The sequence below is a fragment of the Anneissia japonica genome, unplaced genomic scaffold, assembly GCF_011630105.1.
Source record: "Anneissia japonica isolate Jap-2015-1 unplaced genomic scaffold, ASM1163010v1 scaffold288188_len32057_cov135, whole genome shotgun sequence".
In the NCBI taxonomy this organism is placed as follows: domain Eukaryota; kingdom Metazoa; phylum Echinodermata; class Crinoidea; order Comatulida; family Comatulidae; genus Anneissia; species Anneissia japonica.
The window spans coordinates 1-19,686 of NW_022699020.1; the positions used below are offsets into that span (position 1 = coordinate 1).

The 19,686-nt window shown below is 34.2% G+C and overlaps 2 protein-coding genes and 1 long non-coding RNA gene across 3 annotated transcripts in view; 1 reads left to right on the top strand and 2 right to left on the bottom strand.

Annotated features, from left to right (window-relative positions):
* Positions 1 to 1,556: 1,556 nt before the first annotated feature.
* LOC117102805 (general transcription factor 3C polypeptide 3-like) lies at positions 1,557 to 11,776 on the bottom strand. The gene is made up of 13 exons (XM_033243223.1): positions 11,615 to 11,776; positions 10,936 to 11,023; positions 9,496 to 9,643; positions 8,677 to 8,870; positions 7,814 to 8,056; positions 7,073 to 7,243; positions 6,371 to 6,615; positions 5,732 to 5,824; positions 5,314 to 5,415; positions 5,009 to 5,087; positions 4,375 to 4,499; positions 3,338 to 3,425; positions 1,557 to 2,394 (listed from the first exon to the last, which is right to left on the bottom strand). The coding sequence occupies exons 1-13, from the start codon at positions 11,621 to 11,623 to the stop codon at positions 2,339 to 2,341; spliced, it is 1,641 nt and encodes a 546-aa protein (XP_033099114.1). The 5' UTR covers positions 11,624 to 11,776; the 3' UTR covers positions 1,557 to 2,338.
* Positions 11,777 to 12,157: 381 nt separating this feature from the next.
* On the bottom strand, positions 12,158 to 16,722 carry LOC117102806. Its single transcript, XR_004444475.1, has 4 exons — positions 16,615 to 16,722; positions 14,782 to 14,932; positions 13,822 to 13,884; positions 12,158 to 12,273 (listed from the first exon to the last, which is right to left on the bottom strand). It is a non-coding gene; the product is annotated as an uncharacterized LOC117102806 (long non-coding RNA).
* A 200-nt stretch (positions 16,723 to 16,922) lies between these two features.
* The window catches only part of LOC117102804, a gene marked incomplete at its 3' end in the record, with an annotated part of 14,477 nt that continues 11,713 nt past the window's right edge, over positions 16,923 to 19,686 (top strand). The window contains exon 1 of the mRNA XM_033243222.1: positions 16,923 to 16,950. The remainder of the gene's footprint in view (positions 16,951 to 19,686) is intronic.

Sequence of the window (19,686 nt, forward strand, 5' to 3'; positions counted from 1 at the left end):
ATCATCTGATAATACTGAATGTTCTAGATGTAAAAGACAGGCTTTTTTGTGCAAATTTTCCATTTCGGCAAATAAAAACATGCATATTCTATACAATCTGTAAAACCTGACCATCCATTGCGAAGATGTTGGGATCTATTTTAGAGCTAATTTGCAGAGAAATGTATGACTATGGTGTGGTTAGATTTCCATCCCTTCTGTTCCAGCATGGAATGTTTCATTATAGCAAATAGAAACGTGGGCCTTCTGAACAGTTTAGTACCAAAACAAATTCTGTATGACCAAAATTAACTGAAATACAGAATGATAGTATTTTTTTCCTAAAAATGGATGCTTTCACATAAAATCCGCAATTTTATTCTTAGATGAAAGAATTCACTAACTTGGCATCCACCAGATTTATAATCAGCAAGTCTAAATATATCTATTGAAGTTGACCCCAGCTTCTAATTAAACACGTCTACTGCATCATAAATTTTTGTAATTGGAAACCGTTTTATTTGTGATTTGTCAGTTTTAATTTTTTATTAAATATGTTAATAATTGTTATAATTATTAATAATTTTAAAAGTTGATAATATATAGTTATAAATGAAATATAAACAATCCAGTAAAAATTTAAAGGTAAGGCGGGGCAGCTAGTGGAGATTTGTCAGGGATAAAAAAATTAATCGTTTAGACATCGATACAAAAAATGCCATCTTTAGGTCAATGTGCCCGTATGAGCATCTAGCAGCCTAAATTCCATCACATCACCCCTACTCTTCGTCGTCTTTACTGGTTGCCAGTGAAACAGCGTATTGAATTCAAAGTACTTTTATATGTTTACAAATCAATTCACAAGTTATCACCACAATACATTTCCGAATTAATTAAGGTTCGTTCTGCAACTTGCACTCGTTCCCTCCGGTCAACAACTGACTCAACCAATCTTTATTTTCCATCCTTTCCGTTAAAGTCTTGTGTGGAGCGATCGTTTATGGTTGCTGGGCCCAAGTTGTGGAACTTGTTACCTTTATTTATTCGTGAGTCACCTTCTGTCACCATTTTCAAAGAACGACTTAAGACCCACTTATTCTCGTCCCTTTAATTTATTTTTTTTTTCCTATTTCCATGCCAGCTAGCTTTTTTAGCCTTAACTAGGATAGGAGGCGCCCGAATCCGAGACTCAACAGGTGCTGACTGTAGTTCAATTAGATTGAACCCTAGCCAGCGATGAGGGCGTATCCCCATACTTCGGTTTGGGTGCTGGCATGGTATTCAAATTTCACTTCTTTTTATTTTGTGGTTTTGGTTTCCGTTCCATCTTTACACTTGCCTGATAGCGCTTAGAGACTTTTTGTATTTTGCGCTCTATAAATTAACCATTTTAAAAAATGTTCTCATTGGGGAGGGGGACATCTCCTTCCAAACCTTTTCCCGGCCCGTCCTACGGTCCTCGGATGGCGTTACGCACCAAAATACAACTCTTGCTCTGCTGTCGGAGAAATCTTGATGTGCACCAGAAAACCTAAACAACTACACTACTGTGGCTTGGAAGATTTGATGGGTAGCAACATTCTTTTACTCTATAATATGACTACAGTTATGCAAACAAATGTGGACACTGACACGATTTGAGAATGTATTTTTATTCAATTCAAAATCTGAAAAGCATACACTTTTCTTTTTTAAATAGCATTGAGACTGCTATAATGTGGGTCCCAAATCTCCCGCAAATTGCAAGTCTCTCCCAGAAATAAGGACGTCCTTCTGCACCCTAACAAGAATGTACTGGAAAATAACCCATCTCCAGCAAATTAATTAAATCTGCATGTTCTTACTATTGTATTACTTTTTACTGTCATTTGTCTCACAGAAGTTTGTGTCTATTTTGTATTATTTTTATCACCATAAGCAGCAAAATAAAATTAGATGTTCTGAGAAAGCTATTCAACCGATCTCCCGGAAATTACTTCTTCTAACTCGGGATTCCTGTATGTAGTCCCAATGCATTACATTGCTTTGAGTGTAAGGCTACTTACCACTGTTGCATACATGTTTCAATGAAACATTAATTTCCGATATCAAGGACCAACCATTAAAAAAGTCTGGGATGAACAAAGGACCAATCATCTGGATGAACAGACAGTAACCAAAAGATAAATACGTCATGACCAATTTCTGGCTCGAACCACATCCACTAAATTGGAAGCTACTCTAAAGGCTCTACCACTGAACCATGTGGATGTATCATGTCTTTTAAACTGAAACCATTTAACATCTTGTGCATGTCATACCACGATATGTGTCATCAACATATGGTTTGCTAGATCGTCATTCCCACTGGATCTGTATATCAACGTGCTGTTTCTAGGACCGTATTATAAAAATGTATTGCAAGATGAAATAAACCTGAAAAAAAAAAATATGAATTACAATTCAGTGTTATAATATCATAAAATACTTCATATTAAAAATAACTCATCCTCTGTTTGACTGTCATACAGTAGGATACCAATTTTATTTCTTGCAATGAAGCTTAATTGAGCTGTACAAGAATGTATTTTTTAAAAATTCTAAGTCCATTAACCAGACTACAAAAATTGGCCTGTATAAGCATCAGCTTCAGTTGTGGTCATGTGATTGAATTGCAGTTTGTTTTATGAATATTAAATGACATAATTTTGAAATTTAGCTCAAATTACATCATAAGTTTTGTTTTAAGATGACCAGGGTTATCGTTTTATTCATTGAAAATTGAATTTGATGTGTAATGGTCATGTCCAAATACAACGGGTTTGAGTTTTCTGAAGTTGGGAAGACGGTGTTGTCAATGGAAGTGGTTGAGGACCAGTTAGTGTGTGTATCTACTGGTCTACTGTGCTAAGAAAAAAAAATATAAGCACAACTTCTGCAATAAAATATAACGAAATAAAAATACTTTTAAACAAAAAAAAATCACTAATTGTATTTTAATAATATATTTTTATATGAAAAATAATATATTTTATTATAAATATTAATCTTTTTGATTTTGAAAAATTTGATTTTGTCAATAATTTCCTTAAAAAAGATCAATATTATATATACTTAAGAGTGATTTCCAGCTTATCAGCTTATAATAATGTGATGCTTAGACTATTTTTCAGTTGTCAGAAAAAAATAATCTTTGCTGTCCCAGGACCCTGGGATTGGAAGGCAAGCACCTTAACCACCAAGCTCCAGCTCCACTCCATCAACATTGCAGGATTTGAACCCAGGACCCTGGGATTGGAGGGCAAACATCAAGCTAAAGAGTCACTTCTTGACTTGTCACTGTATTTTTTCTTAGCAAATAATTGTGAACGTAACTAACCCAAGTGATGCATTGCACGACCGATGTTGTAATTGGTTTCTTGGGTATCACCTCTTAGCTTTTCATATTCTTTTAAAAATGCAACTGTCTTTGAAAAAAGAAAAAAGTGAACATGAAAGATCCCATCAGTTATTTGGGATTTTAATCAAGTACACTTATCAATTCAATTAATAAAGCAATCAATCATTTATTCAATCACTCCATCAATATGTTAACCAAAGAATTAAAACACCAATTGAACAATCAATTAACTAACCAATCAAACAATCAATCAATCAAACAATCAATCGATTGACAAATCAATAAATAGACCAATTAGATGGGTGATCAATGTATCCAAAAAACATTTATCTACACAAGCAACTGATGTACTAACTAAAGGTCTGAATTTCGCGGTTGCACCACGAAACTTACCCTTTAAAGAAATACATGTAATTACTAATTTTTAATTTGCATGTTCACAACTCGTTGATAAAGAAAAAGCCCAAGAACTAAGAAGAGGTGTAGTCCGTATACTTAAGAGAGCCAAAGCCCCAATAAGCAACATTTCAAAAGACGAAAGGATAACTTATATAAATCCAATCAAAATACATTAGAAATAATTATACAAAAGCTTAAAATTACAAACTACCAAATTTAAATAAAAAAAAGCAAAAATTTAATTTTAAACAGGATTTTAAAAAAAGAAGCAATTGAACAATGCCAATCTATCAATAGATCAATAAATTGATCGTTCAATGAATTAATAAATTGACAAATTATTTAATAAATTAAATTAATCAAACAATCAATAATCTACCAAGTAACAAATCCATAAATCAAAAACCTGTAATAAACTAATATCAACTCAAATTAATAAGTTGTTGAAACTAACATTTTTCACCATCACTTTGAAATACTGAACCATGATGTCTTGTACCACATTTTCAAAGTTGGTCTCATACTACATATTGCTAGGCTATACTTAATTAAAGATGAATTGCTTTTATCAAATTTTAATAATTTTTATTTAACAGTAATTTTGTATGGCATCTTACCTGCATTATCAACATATGTCGCTTTGTAGGAAACTTTTGGCAAGCAATATGAAGGAATGTTAGAGCGATGAAGAGGTTTGTCATGGCGGAGTCTGGGTCCATCTTGTACCCACGCACATACTCGCCTAAAATAGTAAGAAAGCAGAAAATAGCACTAGTTGAGATGATATTAGTTGCCATACCGTAAAACCTTGAATAGAAGCCCCGGGCTACTGTTTTTAAGGGATCTTTGGATGGCCTTCTTTTCGAGGCTACTTTTGCACAGTAAAGAGGGAGACTTCTTTTCAAAATGAATGCTGTATATTTTAGGAATTACTACTATAAACCAATAAATAGGGCCACTGTAACATCAGTTTGTATCATGGAGTGTATTAACCGGCATTAAATTACCTAAACTACTGTGTCCAAGTGTGTTTTTAAGTTATTTTGTTTGTTTGAAAATGGGCTTCTTTTTGAGGCTACTTCTGCAAACTAAAGAGGGGGCTTCAATTTGAGATGGGCTCTTCTAGAGATTAAGGGCATCGATTGGAGGTTTTACAGTAATTAATAATAATTATTATTTAATATATAATATTATTAATTATTTGATTAATGAAATTAATTATTAAGGGTTCTAAATGTTACATGAAATTACCTAGTGCATGCTTGTAACTTCCCCTATGAAATGCATGGTGACCATTCAACAGGGCAAGAGCAAAGCTGTCAGGGTATTTCTGTAAATCAATTAAACATAATATTATATTAAATAAACAAGACTCTGACATAATGAAGTATTTATCTGCAAGTGAAGTTAAGAAGAAATTACAATCTGGATGTGCACTGAATTTAAGTACAGTTGAACTTGCCTAAATCTAAATGAATGCATGGTGAAAGCAGTATTAAAATGTACAAGAGTGATGTCAATTAAAATATAAATATTGGACGTTCCTCCTCACTTACCCCTATTGTAAGACGAAAACAAAACCGCATCAAGAACTTCATGTCATGATGTTGGGCCATCATCAATCCTAGCAGATTCCAGGGCTGCATGTAATCACCATCCTGAATAATACCCACAGGTCGAACAGTATATCAACCCATATGTAATTATCTTCACGTGGTTACCATCGTATAACTTGTATTGTAGTTAATATCAAATGATATCATCATTGTCATTACTATCATGTGATTATACTCATGCAATGATTGTCATATGATCTATGATGTGATCATGGGAGGAGATGATGGGGACATGTTCCCCTCCCCACTTTTTGACTGCAATGTATATCAACAAGATGCCTGAAAATTCATCAGTAGGTTTAGTAATAATTTTATTATTACTTTTTATTATTACTGAATGATTATCATTGCTACTTACCTTTCTGCAGGCATTTCTTAAATACCAGTTTGCTTTTTGGTTTAGAAAATCACCGCTGAGATACGCTGCAAATATCATCATATGTCCAATTTCCTGTAAAATAAAACAATTTGGATTTAAATTTTTGTTTAGATTTATATAACAATTAATAATAATTTAATAAACTTATTTAAACAACAAAAATAGATTTAAACAACAAAAATAATTACACATAAGAGTACACTTGGTAAAACACCTAAATATAAAAATAACGCTTACAAAAAAATAGCAATTCAACTCCATATAATCACAACAATATACTTACAATAACATGTTAATAATGTTTAGAATAAAAAAAAAACATCACATATTCCAGGAGATTTTTGCTTACTCCTGGGAATTGAGCACCCACCATTCCCCTCCCCCCCCCCACATCCGTGTACCACTTATTAGCCGAGATACGCCACTACTGTAAAACAGAGAAGACAGAACTGTTTTGATCTGTGTATCTTATTATGTAACTTATTTAATCCATTTTAATGATTAATTAAATATTTGAGAGTTTTTTCAAAAACCTAATTTGTTAACAATCATATTAACAAGATAAATTGTCTTGAAAGTTTTAAAAAAAAATGATTGCATAATCATAATCTGAATCACCTTCAACTTTAGTGGATGATTTGCATATTGATTTGACCACATGGCTGACGACAGCAGATGATGCAGCGCTGTGAACTCCCCACAGCTTGCCAGGGCCTGTGATACCTTCTTGAATAATTCCCACCAGACCTCTTTCGCGATCAGACTGTCGTCCCCTATCAGATTACAGGGCTCAGCCTCCGTCAGTATTCGTAAGTGACGTTGATATTTTAACATCCTTATTTTTCTGCGTGTTTTCAAATCATCTGTGGTATAATTAAGAGTAATAAGTATAACATACAAACAAAAGAAAATGTAGTCCGCTAATGGACAAGTAATATGTGATAATAATATTAGGATTAATCCTGCGCCTTTTGCAAAGAGCTAGTCGTGCTTATAATTTAATGTCGATACAGGCATTGGATTGGTTTCTGACAACTTTCGGTGATTCTGATTGATTGGTCGTTTCAGGGAGCCTTTCCGATTGTATCTGGGACAACTACACTAGTATGAAGACTGCAGTAAACCACTGTAACAATAGCGTAACGATATTAAGAAACCAGATTCATACATTCAATGCCACATCATCCTACAAGCTACCCATTTATACTCTTGGGTGGAGAGAGACAACTAAACTACAAAAATCAAAACTACCAAAATCAAAACCATACAGGCATGTCACATGTTTTTGTGACATAGAGTTTAAAAGTGACTCAATCTTACTTGAGATATTTTCGTTGTGGTAAAAAGTATCAGAGAAGTGATGAGCCATCATTCTGAGTCCTTGCTTAGCAAACATGCGCATATCGCCTTGGGAGTACAACAACATGCACTTCTGGTGGATCAGCTGTATGTCTTTTTCTGTTGACGAATCCTCATCCTCCATCTGTGTTTCTGTCAACCAATAAGAATCATCGAAATTGTAATTATGGTTAAGTTATCTATCCAATCATTGTAATGTATTACAATGTTTTTAACTATTTAATGAACATTCAAATTCAGAATATTTAATTATTATATTATAAAAATGCACACATTCTTACAAAAATAAAAAAAAGTTAATTCGCAATTAGAAGAATTTGTAAATTAAAAAAATTAAATTAAAAAAACAAAATTGAAAAAGATTGTATAAAAAATTGCTTTCTTCTGGCATTGTATTCAAATTAATTACAATTACTATTATTCTTTCCACTGCTAATTGTAATTTTTGATATCGCAAAAATGTTATATTTTGAATATAATGTATTATATATTAAATAACTTATTCAACTTAATGCTGGTTGCTTGTACTTTTTTATTTAAGCACTGATTTTTCCTGTTTGTTGTTGTACAGTATTCTATTTGTTAAGAGGTTCCCTGAATACAAGCCTTCTCTCCAGGTCAGTTGGAAGGTTTACCCTAAAAGGTATACTTGCCAAATTAAAATGTTGAACTTTTAAAATACAAAAGAAGATTTTACAATACCGTGAGAGAGGACATCAAGGGCTGCTTGAGATCTACCAAGCTGCTGTTCAATTGCAGATAGCGCCAAACGAGCATCGATGTGCGAGGGCGCTAGTTCCAGTACGCGCCTATATGCACTTGCAGCATGCTCTTTTTCTTCTAACGAGTTCAGACACTCTGCATACCGAAGCCACACTGCGGCGAGATTGTACCCCTCGCTCTGTACTAGAGTTGCAATAATAGGTTTTGCATCATTGAAACAACCTATAGAAATAAAATTATGTCAATCTTATTGTTGGTTAAATGATAGTACTTTTATTTTTCTGCAATGTAACTGCAATCAAGGCACTGACATTAATTAACCCACAAGGTACCCAGTGGCGGCTCAAAAAATTCAAAATAACGAGGCCCCAGGAAGAGAATTACAGAAAAGGAGGGTTTAGACCTATTCAGTCCCACTATGGGTGGGGCTCAGGTGTGAAAATTTATGACCATGAAACCTGAAATGGTACTCAAACTTCTAACTGTGACCTGTTCTGATGACAGTTTAAGGCCAGTCAACATCATCAGCCACCTGGAATTTTTATACCTCCATGCTGGAATGATCCAACAGTCACCGACAATGTTGATTCTAGTCTGTCAGTCACTTGATCCTCTGCATCTGGTACATTTAACTACAGGTAATTGAGCCTTAATTAATCACTTGCCCATCCTTAAAATTCACTCTTATTTCAACAGTAAAATATAGTAATATGTCCATATATAGTTATGATGTGCCTATATATGGTGATAATGTGATGTCATCATGACCATATTTAGGCATGTCACAGGTCAAATACAATTTGATAGTGGACAGGGCTTAATACACTTCATTGAATATTTACCAACTTCAAGGTAAGCCTCTGCAACGTAAAAAAACAGATCCCCAAAGTCATCTACTGATTGGTCAAACAAATCATGCAATACTGCCCTCGATGCCTGCAGATATTTCGCATAAATTAAGCACACGCCAAGCTTCACTCTCAGATCGATCGGTAATTCCTCGGCAACCATCACATCTACTGATGGAGCTTCTGATCTATTTAAAACAACAATCTAAATGTGAATACGGGAAACAGAAATTAATCAACACAATTAATCAACATGAGGTATAGAAGACTTTTAGGAGTATTATTACAAAAAACATTAAATTAAAATTTATTGAAAACTGAAAGCCCTCTTGATAATTTTATATTTAATTCATGCTTTTTATATTGTTTTAATTTTTTTCTGTATTATTTTATCATTTGACCTGGAGATCTGAGTGGACCACCACTGATGTTGGGCCTTGTCCAAGTCTTGCTCAAATACTCTCCAGGCAATTTTATCCATTGTGTATATTTATTTTTGTGTTGAATTGGTAATAAAAAAATAAATTTAAAAAATGAAATTTCCATGATTTTCATACTGTCCTTTGACCTTTTCTTCCCAAAATTGAATCCTCTCTTTCTTGAATATTATGTACCATTTACACCAAATTTTATGATGATTCATTTATTAGTTTTGCGTAATCTTGCTAACAGACAGACAAGCAGACAGTGGTGAATACATAACCTCCTTGATGGGGTTAATAAATTCAAGCTTATGCAGGGTATTAAACATTAAGCATTATACAAGTCTTGGAATGATACGCTATATAAGATGGATATGTTATTATCATTTACCCCGAGTCAGTCTCGGCTTGGGTGATTTGTTCCATGATGGCGGTAGAGTCACGTGAGGTCATCTGCACGCCACAATGATCACAGATCACTTGTAACGCCCGTTGGTGCTGCTTCTGACATATGTGTAGTTCAGCCAACATATTCACATCTGCCATTTTAAAAAGAAAATTAGGTTCAGATGTACTGGCTTCAGATATCTGATCAAACAAATCACATCTTATTTGTTCAGTTTGACAGACATATTTCTCTCCAATGCTGAACTTTGTTAGAAGAAGTCTGAGAGACAGTATCTAGAGACAGTACTGTATGTACTCAACTAGCTTGTGCACAACTGTTGTTACCTTACAGTACTAGATGTTTTACATTGGGAGCCTGAAAGTCACATGGTTCAGATCCCCTTTTAGTGTAAACTAGCAGTCCACCCTTGAAGACTATGTACTTGGTTCAGATAATATTATCTGATCAAACAAATTATGTCTTTCCATGTCAGTTAAAAGTCATACAGCACATTATCAAATAAAGTTTAATCAAACTTTGTTGAGTCTATATTTTAAAAGTTTTAAAATGCTTCCATTAGGTCAAAATAATAATAATAATAATAATTTTGGCTTATATAGCGCATTATGCTAAAGCCTCAATGCGCTTACAATGCGCTTAACAGTAAAAATAAAATTCGGGAAAAAAAATTAAGAAAAATACAAGCTAAAAAGGTGAGTTTTTAAAGCTGCCTTAAAATCATCAATGGAAGTTGCCTGTCGGATTGTAATAGGCAGAGCATTCCAAAGAAAGACAGAAGCCCAAAAAAAAGAACAACTACCATAATGCTTCGTCGACGGGCGAGTGGAATGAGCAAGTAGAGATTCTGAACTAGTTAAGTAAATTCAATAATTGCCAAGCCACAGGACTCATATGGGCTGGAGCTTATGCCCAGTTTCAAGTAGCGAGAGGCGAGTGAGAGTATGATTCTCCCCCTGGGTGGGACATTGGTTCACCGCAGGTTACCCCCAGCAATTTGCAGACTAAAGCAATGTAGATAAAGTACCTTGCTCAAAGACACAAGCAAAATGCACAGCAAAGGATTGAATCTCCGACATCGAGGTTGGGAAACCAAGCCATTTTCACAGCGCAAAATTACTTTTTTTAAATAAACATCACCAATGCTTTTCAATAAAGTTATGCATTGAAACATATACTAAAACTTGGTCGAGCAGGAGTTTATTATAGTGTGGAAATACATCCACTTACTGGTTTGCTTTTATGTTATACCATAGAGCTATTAAACAACTAGAGTGTTGACTATGCAGGCAGCCATCTTGGATGGTACGGACACACAGCTCTGCGTATTTTGAACATCGAATGCCTTCGAGTTAGCGTTCCAGTATTATCATTACCGCTATGTGTTATAGCTAGTACACTTTGTGACAAATACAGTCTACTAACCTTCAGATGTGATCAGAGATGGATGCTTGGAGACTGCTTGTTCCAGGATGTTAATGGCCGAGTGTACATCCTTATTCAAGTGGCAACTCTATTAAAACAAACACCTGTTGTTATATTTCATTCAAACTTCAGGGAAAGATGCATAGCATAAAGTGAACTACAATAAAGTTTAAAGCACCCTGTAAGGTTTGCCAATGCATCAGGCCTAGAATTAACGAATAAAATTAAAATACATTTTTTGTTTTTCATTTGAAACATTTAATTTCTTCCTCTAAATTAATGGGTACAATGTATGAAACATATTTTGAAAATTATTATTTTTTCGAAGGGGAAAAAAGAAAAAGCAAATGAAGAAGGCAATTGCCCGAAAAATTTTAAAATCAAATCTTGTGACGGACCAGCTAAACAAAACAAATGAAGCCAGAATACAAACGAGACAAGATGAGACAAAAAGACAAGATAATAAAAATAACATACCAATAACATCGATAACATAAATCGCAAATGAAAAATAACATTAATTATACATTCTGAATATTGCAGTACCCGCTGATATTAAGGGATCGGATTCAACACATGTTGTATTTAAATGTTTTTTTCTAGATTTCCTCACATTGTAAACTCTAAATAATAAATAATAAAATTATTGGTCAAGCTGAAAGCTGTTTACAAGACATACCCTAGCCATGACCCTTGCAATCTGTAAACACTGTTCCCCTTGTTCTATTGGCAATAGATCAACAATTTTCTGGTACGACTCGATGGCCTTTTTGTGATCGCCAATCTTCTCATACAACTTTGCTCGTTGCCATTGAAGACCAATGTTCTGCTGGTTTTGCCTCAATGCAGTTATCGAACTGGCATTCCACAGTTTTGTTGTCACTGCTCAGTTTTGGCCCAGAAGTGTTCAATGGCCAGAAGGCATTAAGAATTTAACTCCTGCTTTTTTTTGTTGTTAAATATTTGACAAAAAATTCTGTTCAAGGTAAATATGTAAGATCATTATTAAGTCTAGGGTAAACAAGATAATACCTGAAAAAATTACATTTAGAGGGAGCTCATGTTTATCTGAAATTCAAAGTTTCAAAGTGCAATCTTCACTTATTTGATAGGCAGCGGCTAGGAATATTGGTACTGTACACTATCTTGGTAATGGTAAGTGTGCTTAACTATTGCCAACCCTAACCTTCTTTATCATTACCAAGATATGGTACTTCCTTACCTTTAGTTTAGCAGTTAATAGCCTGTCTTGTATCGTTCTGTTCTAGACACATCTCTGCCAGTTTCATCCACTCATATATGTCCTATCGGGTGTAGATGGGCAGCTATTAATAGGAACTGAATGGCAAATATAAAAAATCATTTAAACATCAAGCATTCAACTGAATTTGCTATTATTTTGTATGGCAATTTTAAAGAAATACTGTACGGTGTAAAATTTTAATTTAATGTCAACAAAAGATATTGAATGAAAAACTATTTGTTATATTGAGCAGTAAACTGGTAGACAGTATTTGGATATGTGTACTGCACATGGATGACTCATAGCCAAGTACTATAGTACAACTGTTTTCGCGCACAGTGATCATGATAGTGATTTTTGTGTATATAACAGAATCTGGGCACACAATAAATTTAAATAAAGATACAAAAATACAACACAAAAATATAAATTTAGAAGAATATGACAGTAATTACCGTATGTACAAATTAATTAAATAATTGTTTCAAAATATTTATTAACATTAGATTTCAAAATTGACAATTAAAAGGAAGCAAGCAAATAACAAAAAATGTTATAAAACCCTTAAGCTACATTTAACCTACAATATATTACCAACCAAAATACAAAAAAAAAATGAAAACAAACAGCTCAAATCCAGGCATTGATTACAACAATATTTCAGAGGTAATAATATATTATTGATACGGTAAAAAATATTAATTTAGAAAAATATATCATCAGTATATACAAAGTGACTAATTGACTTACAATAATTCATTAATTAACAATTGAAATATAATTTAAAAAAACTATGATTAATTAGAAATTAAAACAATTTATTTCAAGGATTAAAATCAGTGCTGCATTTTAAAGTTAAATATATTGCTAATTGTTAAACTGAATAAGAAGCATAAGAAAGTGGCAGTATTGTAGAAGAAGACTTATTTCCAGTGGGATCCTTCTGGTGGTGATTGGGCAGTACACCGGGAGACAATGGGCGATAATGCACACGGGTCCAACGGCTTAAACGTCTCATCCGAAAGACCGTGTGTTATTGTGACATATATTTCAGTTCTCTAGCTGAAACACAAGGAGAGGCAGCGATGGGAATTGAACCGCGGACCTAGAGATCTCCACGGTTCAGCACACACACAGCAGCTACCACCAGATTAGCCGACTGATCTAAGCTGCTCCCTAATACTTTTACTCATAAATTTAGCAATAGTATCAATTCAAATTTCCAGTAACTGACCTATCATGGTAAAGCTTATATGTGGAGAATATGAATACATTAAAAAGTCAATTTTCATGGTTTTATCACAGATGCTGGTTTTGGCATGGTAAGTCTTATATGTGATTGCATGCATTTAATGATGTAATAATGTAAATGATTTTACTGTTTATTATTATTGTTATTATCTACATCTGAAGAGATCCTTTCATTTTTATAAGTTATCAATCTTTATAAGAATATCATTGATTGCGTTTATTTATGTATTCTTTATTTCTTTAAAATGTAGAAGCTCGAGCTCAATCCTTAGCACCATGGAGATTGCACAGGAGGCTGGTGACTGTAAATGATATGGTGTTGATTCATGTGACTAAATACAAACCTTGCTAAAAATTAGTTTACAATTAATATCTGTGAATAATTCACATACCTGGTGCTCCTAAAGTAAATGAATCCTCCCCAACAATTCCTGTTGATGTCATTGCTTCATCAACTAAAAAAAAATTACTTTTGCAGTTAAGTAGGCGTCAAACATTGTTTTTTCTTTTCACTAAGCACCACTATCTAATAAGCACCGCACAGTTTATTAGCAATTAATTTAAATACAAATGCTTCTGCATTTCAAGGATGCATATACACAACATTTTATGACCTCAATCATGGAGATATAAACAAATAAATGACTGAACACAGATTAAATAATAGTAAGGTTGGTCTGATAGGCCTATGTGTAACCATATACGGTAATGTTTTATCATTACAAATAATTTGAAGTGCTACCAAGATATTTTATGGGTTAGGATGTTGAAAAAACAATGTAAAAATAAAATATTTTTATCCTGATGACAAGTGGTGATGGATGACGGAGAGTCAATCAGTTTGTGCTAAATTGCCCCCTGACATTGCACTGGTGCCAGCATTTGGTGAAGATAATGATGATAAACAAAATAATTTAATAACAATGATACAAATGATAAAGCTGAAGAAGATGCTGATTAAGATTTTTGTTTAGGATTTTAACTGAAATGCAAAAAACAAGATTGATGGTGATGTTTAAGATGGATGGATGGTTAATATAATTAAGTGTGGGTGGGTGATGACTTTGGCAAACTCCAAATAATATGAGTGGATTATTTAAAAGATGTGCAAGGGAGGAAGGGGGAGGATGTTAGTAAAGATGGTTAGAAGACCATAAATTAGCTTCAGACTGAGTAGAACACTTTAAAACTGGGTGCTCCTGTTCACACCCTTGTACCATAATTACATCACTGCATCCTCCTGATTATGTCCTCCTAAATAATTATAATCAATCATTACTAAATTGAAAACAATATTTCTTGACGTTTAAATTACTAAAAATCAATCGATCAAAGGAATATGTGATTATTACCAACTGCATAAGATGACAATGTTACTCTGTCATCCTCCTCATCACTGTCACCACTGCTGGGGACATCTTGTTGCTCTTGTTAACCACTAGTTGTGGCCTCATCAATGCATGTTGTCTCATCTTCTAACTTATCCACATCTTCCAGTAATTCCTTCAAATGCAGTTGAAAAGATCAAGTTTTCCATGCAGATACAATTCAATTTACAATTATTCTTATGTTTCATTAAGTTTTAGGTAAGCTATGCTAGGGCCACATAAAATACAGTTTATGCATATTATTGCACATCCGTACACACATAGCTACACTATTTCCTACATCTTAATTTATCAAATCCTAAATATGTAGCAATTTCATATTTGAATTTTATCCATGTAGCTTCTATATTTCTTACACACCAAAACAATCCAGTATCCAAAGTTTCTGTGTACTTCCTTATCTTTGGCATAGCACTGAGTTCGCTCCCAAGAGTTACCGGAATCAGAATACTGACAGACGAACCCATGTGTGGTGCACCAGTGTGCGTCATTGGTCTGCAAACTATTAAGCAATTAGTAGAGCCGCGCATAGTACACTATAGGAAAATTATTATAAGAAGGTCAGATTTAATGCTTGAAAAAATATCCTGAGGGCCTGCAGCTCTACTAATTGCTTAATAAGTCAATCAATGTCTTTTAATGTAAGTTTTGATAATCAACTGTTGTAGCAGTCATCGGTTGTCATAGTGATATGATCAGTACCGTGTGCGTATTTACATTAAGCTGTGCGTATGCTGATTTGTGCTCATGCAGTACGCATTAACTTACAGAGCTAGTGACCCATTTTCAGAATACACATTCTGTGGTGACCCAGGGCATAATATTGTCATACCAAAAAAAATTGTTTTGATTATTATTTACTTAACAAAGTACAACAAACTTTCGATATCTTGTGCTGAAAGTTTCATTTTATAATATGGAGGAATGACTGATCCAGTGATTCGAAACAGATGGGGTACCGGGAATGTCCTTCACAGATAGGGTGTTAATACCACCTTAGCCCCACCATGGTTGGGGCTGAGGTAAGAAAATTTATGATAACGAAACGGCACCTAGATGGCCAGAAATGGCACCCCCAGACTTAAAATTTGAATATATTTTTTATCCATTTTTTATAATTAAAAATAAAATTAGGTGGGAGGGTGGAGGCTGGGTCCCCATTGAATCTGCCACTCAAAATTTGTAAATGTATGAAACAATGATGGAGAGATTGGCAGCAGTTTAACCATGAGATTTGATTCTAGGAGGAGATTTTGGGTTGACAATAATAATAGGCCCCTACCTAGCTTTCGTCTTCGTAGTTACTATGCCTGGATGTATCTCGTATTTTTTTCTTTATGTCAGAAACATCTCGCTAGAGGGGCGGATCCAGTAAGGTGGCGGGGGGTCCCGTTTTGCCACTGAATTTTTAAAATTTCAATGCAAATCAATGTTTATGTGCTAGGCCTATTCGCTTATCTATTTTTAAACTGTTGTGTCCCCCCTACCTAGCCTACTCCCTGCCCGTTTGAAAAATTCTTGATCCGCCCCTGCTCGCGACCCTAGGCCATGACTCCATTTCACAAGACAATGTAGGCCTAGCCTAGGTGTATTTCTTGGTTGCAGTTTACAGATTGTAAACAAACCATGCTAGCCTTGCCTAGGCCCTAGCCTATCCAATCCATTTCTACACTGGCAGGCCCTAGTCAAGGCAAGGCTAGGAGGAATTATCACATTGATACGTACTTTTTCAGCGTCATTCATTATGTAGGCCTAGGCCTACAACTTAGAAATCATTGAAAATATAAAAATGAGTACCTTGTGCCAAACCCATCAAACCACTGTTCAAATGTTATTTCACCACGCAAATATCTCAACAATTCCCCTCATCAACACCGTAACCACCCGTAACCACTGATCTCTAACTATAGTAGGCCTAGGCCTACATGTCAAAGCTGTTCAAAAAGTGAACTACAGTTTGTGGTGGATGTGGTGGGGGATGGAAAAGAAATGATAGTCTATCTTGCCAGTCGCTAATACATTTCGCGCAATAATGGAGCAGAGGCGCCTTCGGTCGACAGGCCATTGCACATGCGTAAGAAAAGAAGAAATTCTTCCTGTAAAGTGTTTGTTGGGGTGTGAGCTGATTCGAAGGTAAATTACTAGTTTTGCTAAAATAAAAGTTTATTTACTAATATAACTATCATCATATTGTGGAATCATTATCATAGTATGTACAGAACATTAAGTTAGTTCAAGTTGTTCTTGATTCGGAGTGTTATCACAGTACATGCAGGGAGATGTAAATACAGGTTGATACAGCGTTTCCACGCTTGCTAGCACAACGTGCTGTAAGCCTATTGTTTTGCAATACGCCTTTTTCACGAATCGGTAGACATCTTGAAGTGATGACAAACATTGCGAATCAGTGGTGCGTAACCAACAGAAATAAGATAAGCTTTTGGGCTGATTTTCTGACATCATGTTATTTAAAAAATCATAACTCCATAACGGGGCGTCGTATCCAAAAAGTGTTTCCAGGAAAATGTTCTTAAAAGACCAGTCTACACCACTATATGATTGAAAAGAAATTGAAAAATTGTTTTGACCTCTGAAATCAAGATTGAAAAAGAAAAGCCTATCTAATAGTAGTGTATTAAAATAGGCCAATGCATTACAGTGCAGTAGCATAGGACTTTCGAGTTGTTACTGTTCCAAGTAGCGATAATATACATATTTCTCTTATTACAAAGTACAAGTTATGTTTTATAAAGCAAACCATCATACAGTTAGGTGTAATGCAACTTCTAAGTCTACCAGTTTACAGACATTATTTTATATTATATTATACTATATTAGCTGTCTCTTATACACATCTAGATGTGTATTTTAATACACTACTGAGATAGGCTTTTATTTTTCAATCTTGATTTCAGAGGTCAACAAAATTTTTCAATTTTTTTTCAATCATATAGTGGTGTAGACTAGTCTTTTAAGAACATTTTGCTGGAATTTATTTTTGGATACGACGCCCCGTTATAGAGTAATGATTTTTTAAATAACATGATGTCAAAAAATCCGCCCAAAAGCTTATCTTATTTCTGTTGGCTACGCACCGCTGATTCGCAATGTTTGTCATCACTTCAAGATGTCTACCGATTCGTGAAAAAGGCGTATTCAATCACGTAGAAAATTTCCAGAATGTTCCAGTCAATTCTTATATTTTGAAACAATTAAAATTTGAATTTGAATTTTCCCATGAAACATCCGACAAGCAAAATGTGGCATCATGAATTACCATATATTTGTTTAGATTTCTTGTCGTAATTGAGGTTCTTCATCGATAAAGATACCTTTACAAATACAGGTTGATATAGCGTTTCCGCGCTTCTAGCATGACGAGCTGTACTGTTTTGCAATCAGTTAGAAAATTGCCAGAATGTCCGAGTAAATTCTTAAATTTTGAAGTGCAGTCTCATAATTTAAATCAGAATTTTCCCATGAAACATCCGACAACAAAATGTGGCATCATGAAGTACCATCTTTTTGTTTAACTAACTTGTCGTAATCGAGGTTTGTTCTGCTGGATTATGTCATTGAATATGTCTAAGCCTAGGGGCCAGGCCCTATGTGTATGTCTGTGTACACATTTAGATCATTTTACTAATTTTAAAGTAATTACTGTGTTGTACATATGAATTTCATGTGCTACACATCATAATCAAACAACACCACCATAAAATATAACGCATAACTGAAATGACATACAAACGCAAATAATATAAGTTTTCATAAACGTTTGAATTACATACATGACGAAATTCTTCCCCTTAGAAGAAACGGTCACTGGTAGGTTGGATGATTGATTGCTAATTGCTGCATGCTGCCTAAACGGCCTTTACAATGAGTAAACAAGACCTTGGTAGTAGGAGTAGTAGTAGTAGTATTTAAAACATAAAATGTTTTAAACCAAAATCCGACCATAATGAAAAAAGACAGTAGCTGTACGTCTGTGGATTTACTTTACTTTTTTCACGAATTTCGCTAATGTAAAACCGTGACTTGGCGATCGGGAGAATACTAGCCAGAAAGATGCATCAGTATTTTATTAGTTCTCAAAAAACAAAGATGGTAATTTTGGTTATTTTCAATACGCATATGTATTGAAAATGACATGGTGTATTGGTGTTTATGCTGGCCTAAATAAATATAAGAATACGATTCTTTCTAGCCTATTCTATTTATTTTATGATCGTGTGGCGTACAACAGCAATGTTTACTCACATTTCCGACTATCCAGGGGCTATTCTACAGCTTACAGCTGATGTATTTCAATCTAGGCTCAGAGAGTAGTAAATCTCTATTTTATAGAGCCTCCGAATCGAGCGATGAATATTTATTTGACAGAATTTAGGAACAGAGAATAACTCGTCATGTATTAAAATCAAATGCTAAATTGATTTTATAACTGATATTCTGTATCTTCGTTGCATACGATCTACAGACGATTACTCGCTCTCACGGCTAGTGCACAACGTCACGAACGAATGAGAAGCCCATGTGCTTGAATCGTGGGCGATTTAGAACCGTCCATTTTGCGGCTGGGTATTCATTTTGTATTATAACTATAAATACACATGCCTAAACATTACCGCATTTAAACATGTGTATTAACCGTTATAATAAACATGTTTAAATATTATATTAAAGCCCCATTCCCGGCAAAATTTCACTAAAAACTGACTTTTTTTAGAAAATATTTATTTGCATTACTCCAATTATTATAAATCATGGAAAAATATTGGCATGAATTTTAGTTTTACGCAAAAGAATAAAAAAATGAGAAATACAGACTATTTCTCATAAAATATTACCATTTTCTGGACGAAT

Bases quoted from the DNA above. Each gene is read 5' to 3' on its own strand.
- LOC117102805 (XM_033243223.1), bottom strand. The intron at 4,500-5,008 runs GTAATTTCATGT...TTACTATTTTAG, and splicing joins AAGTTACAAGCATGCACTAG to GCGAGTATGTGCGTGGGTAC. The intron at 3,426-4,374 runs GTAAGATGCCAT...CTTTTTTCAAAG, and splicing joins GACATATGTTGATAATGCAG to ACAGTTGCATTTTTAAAAGA.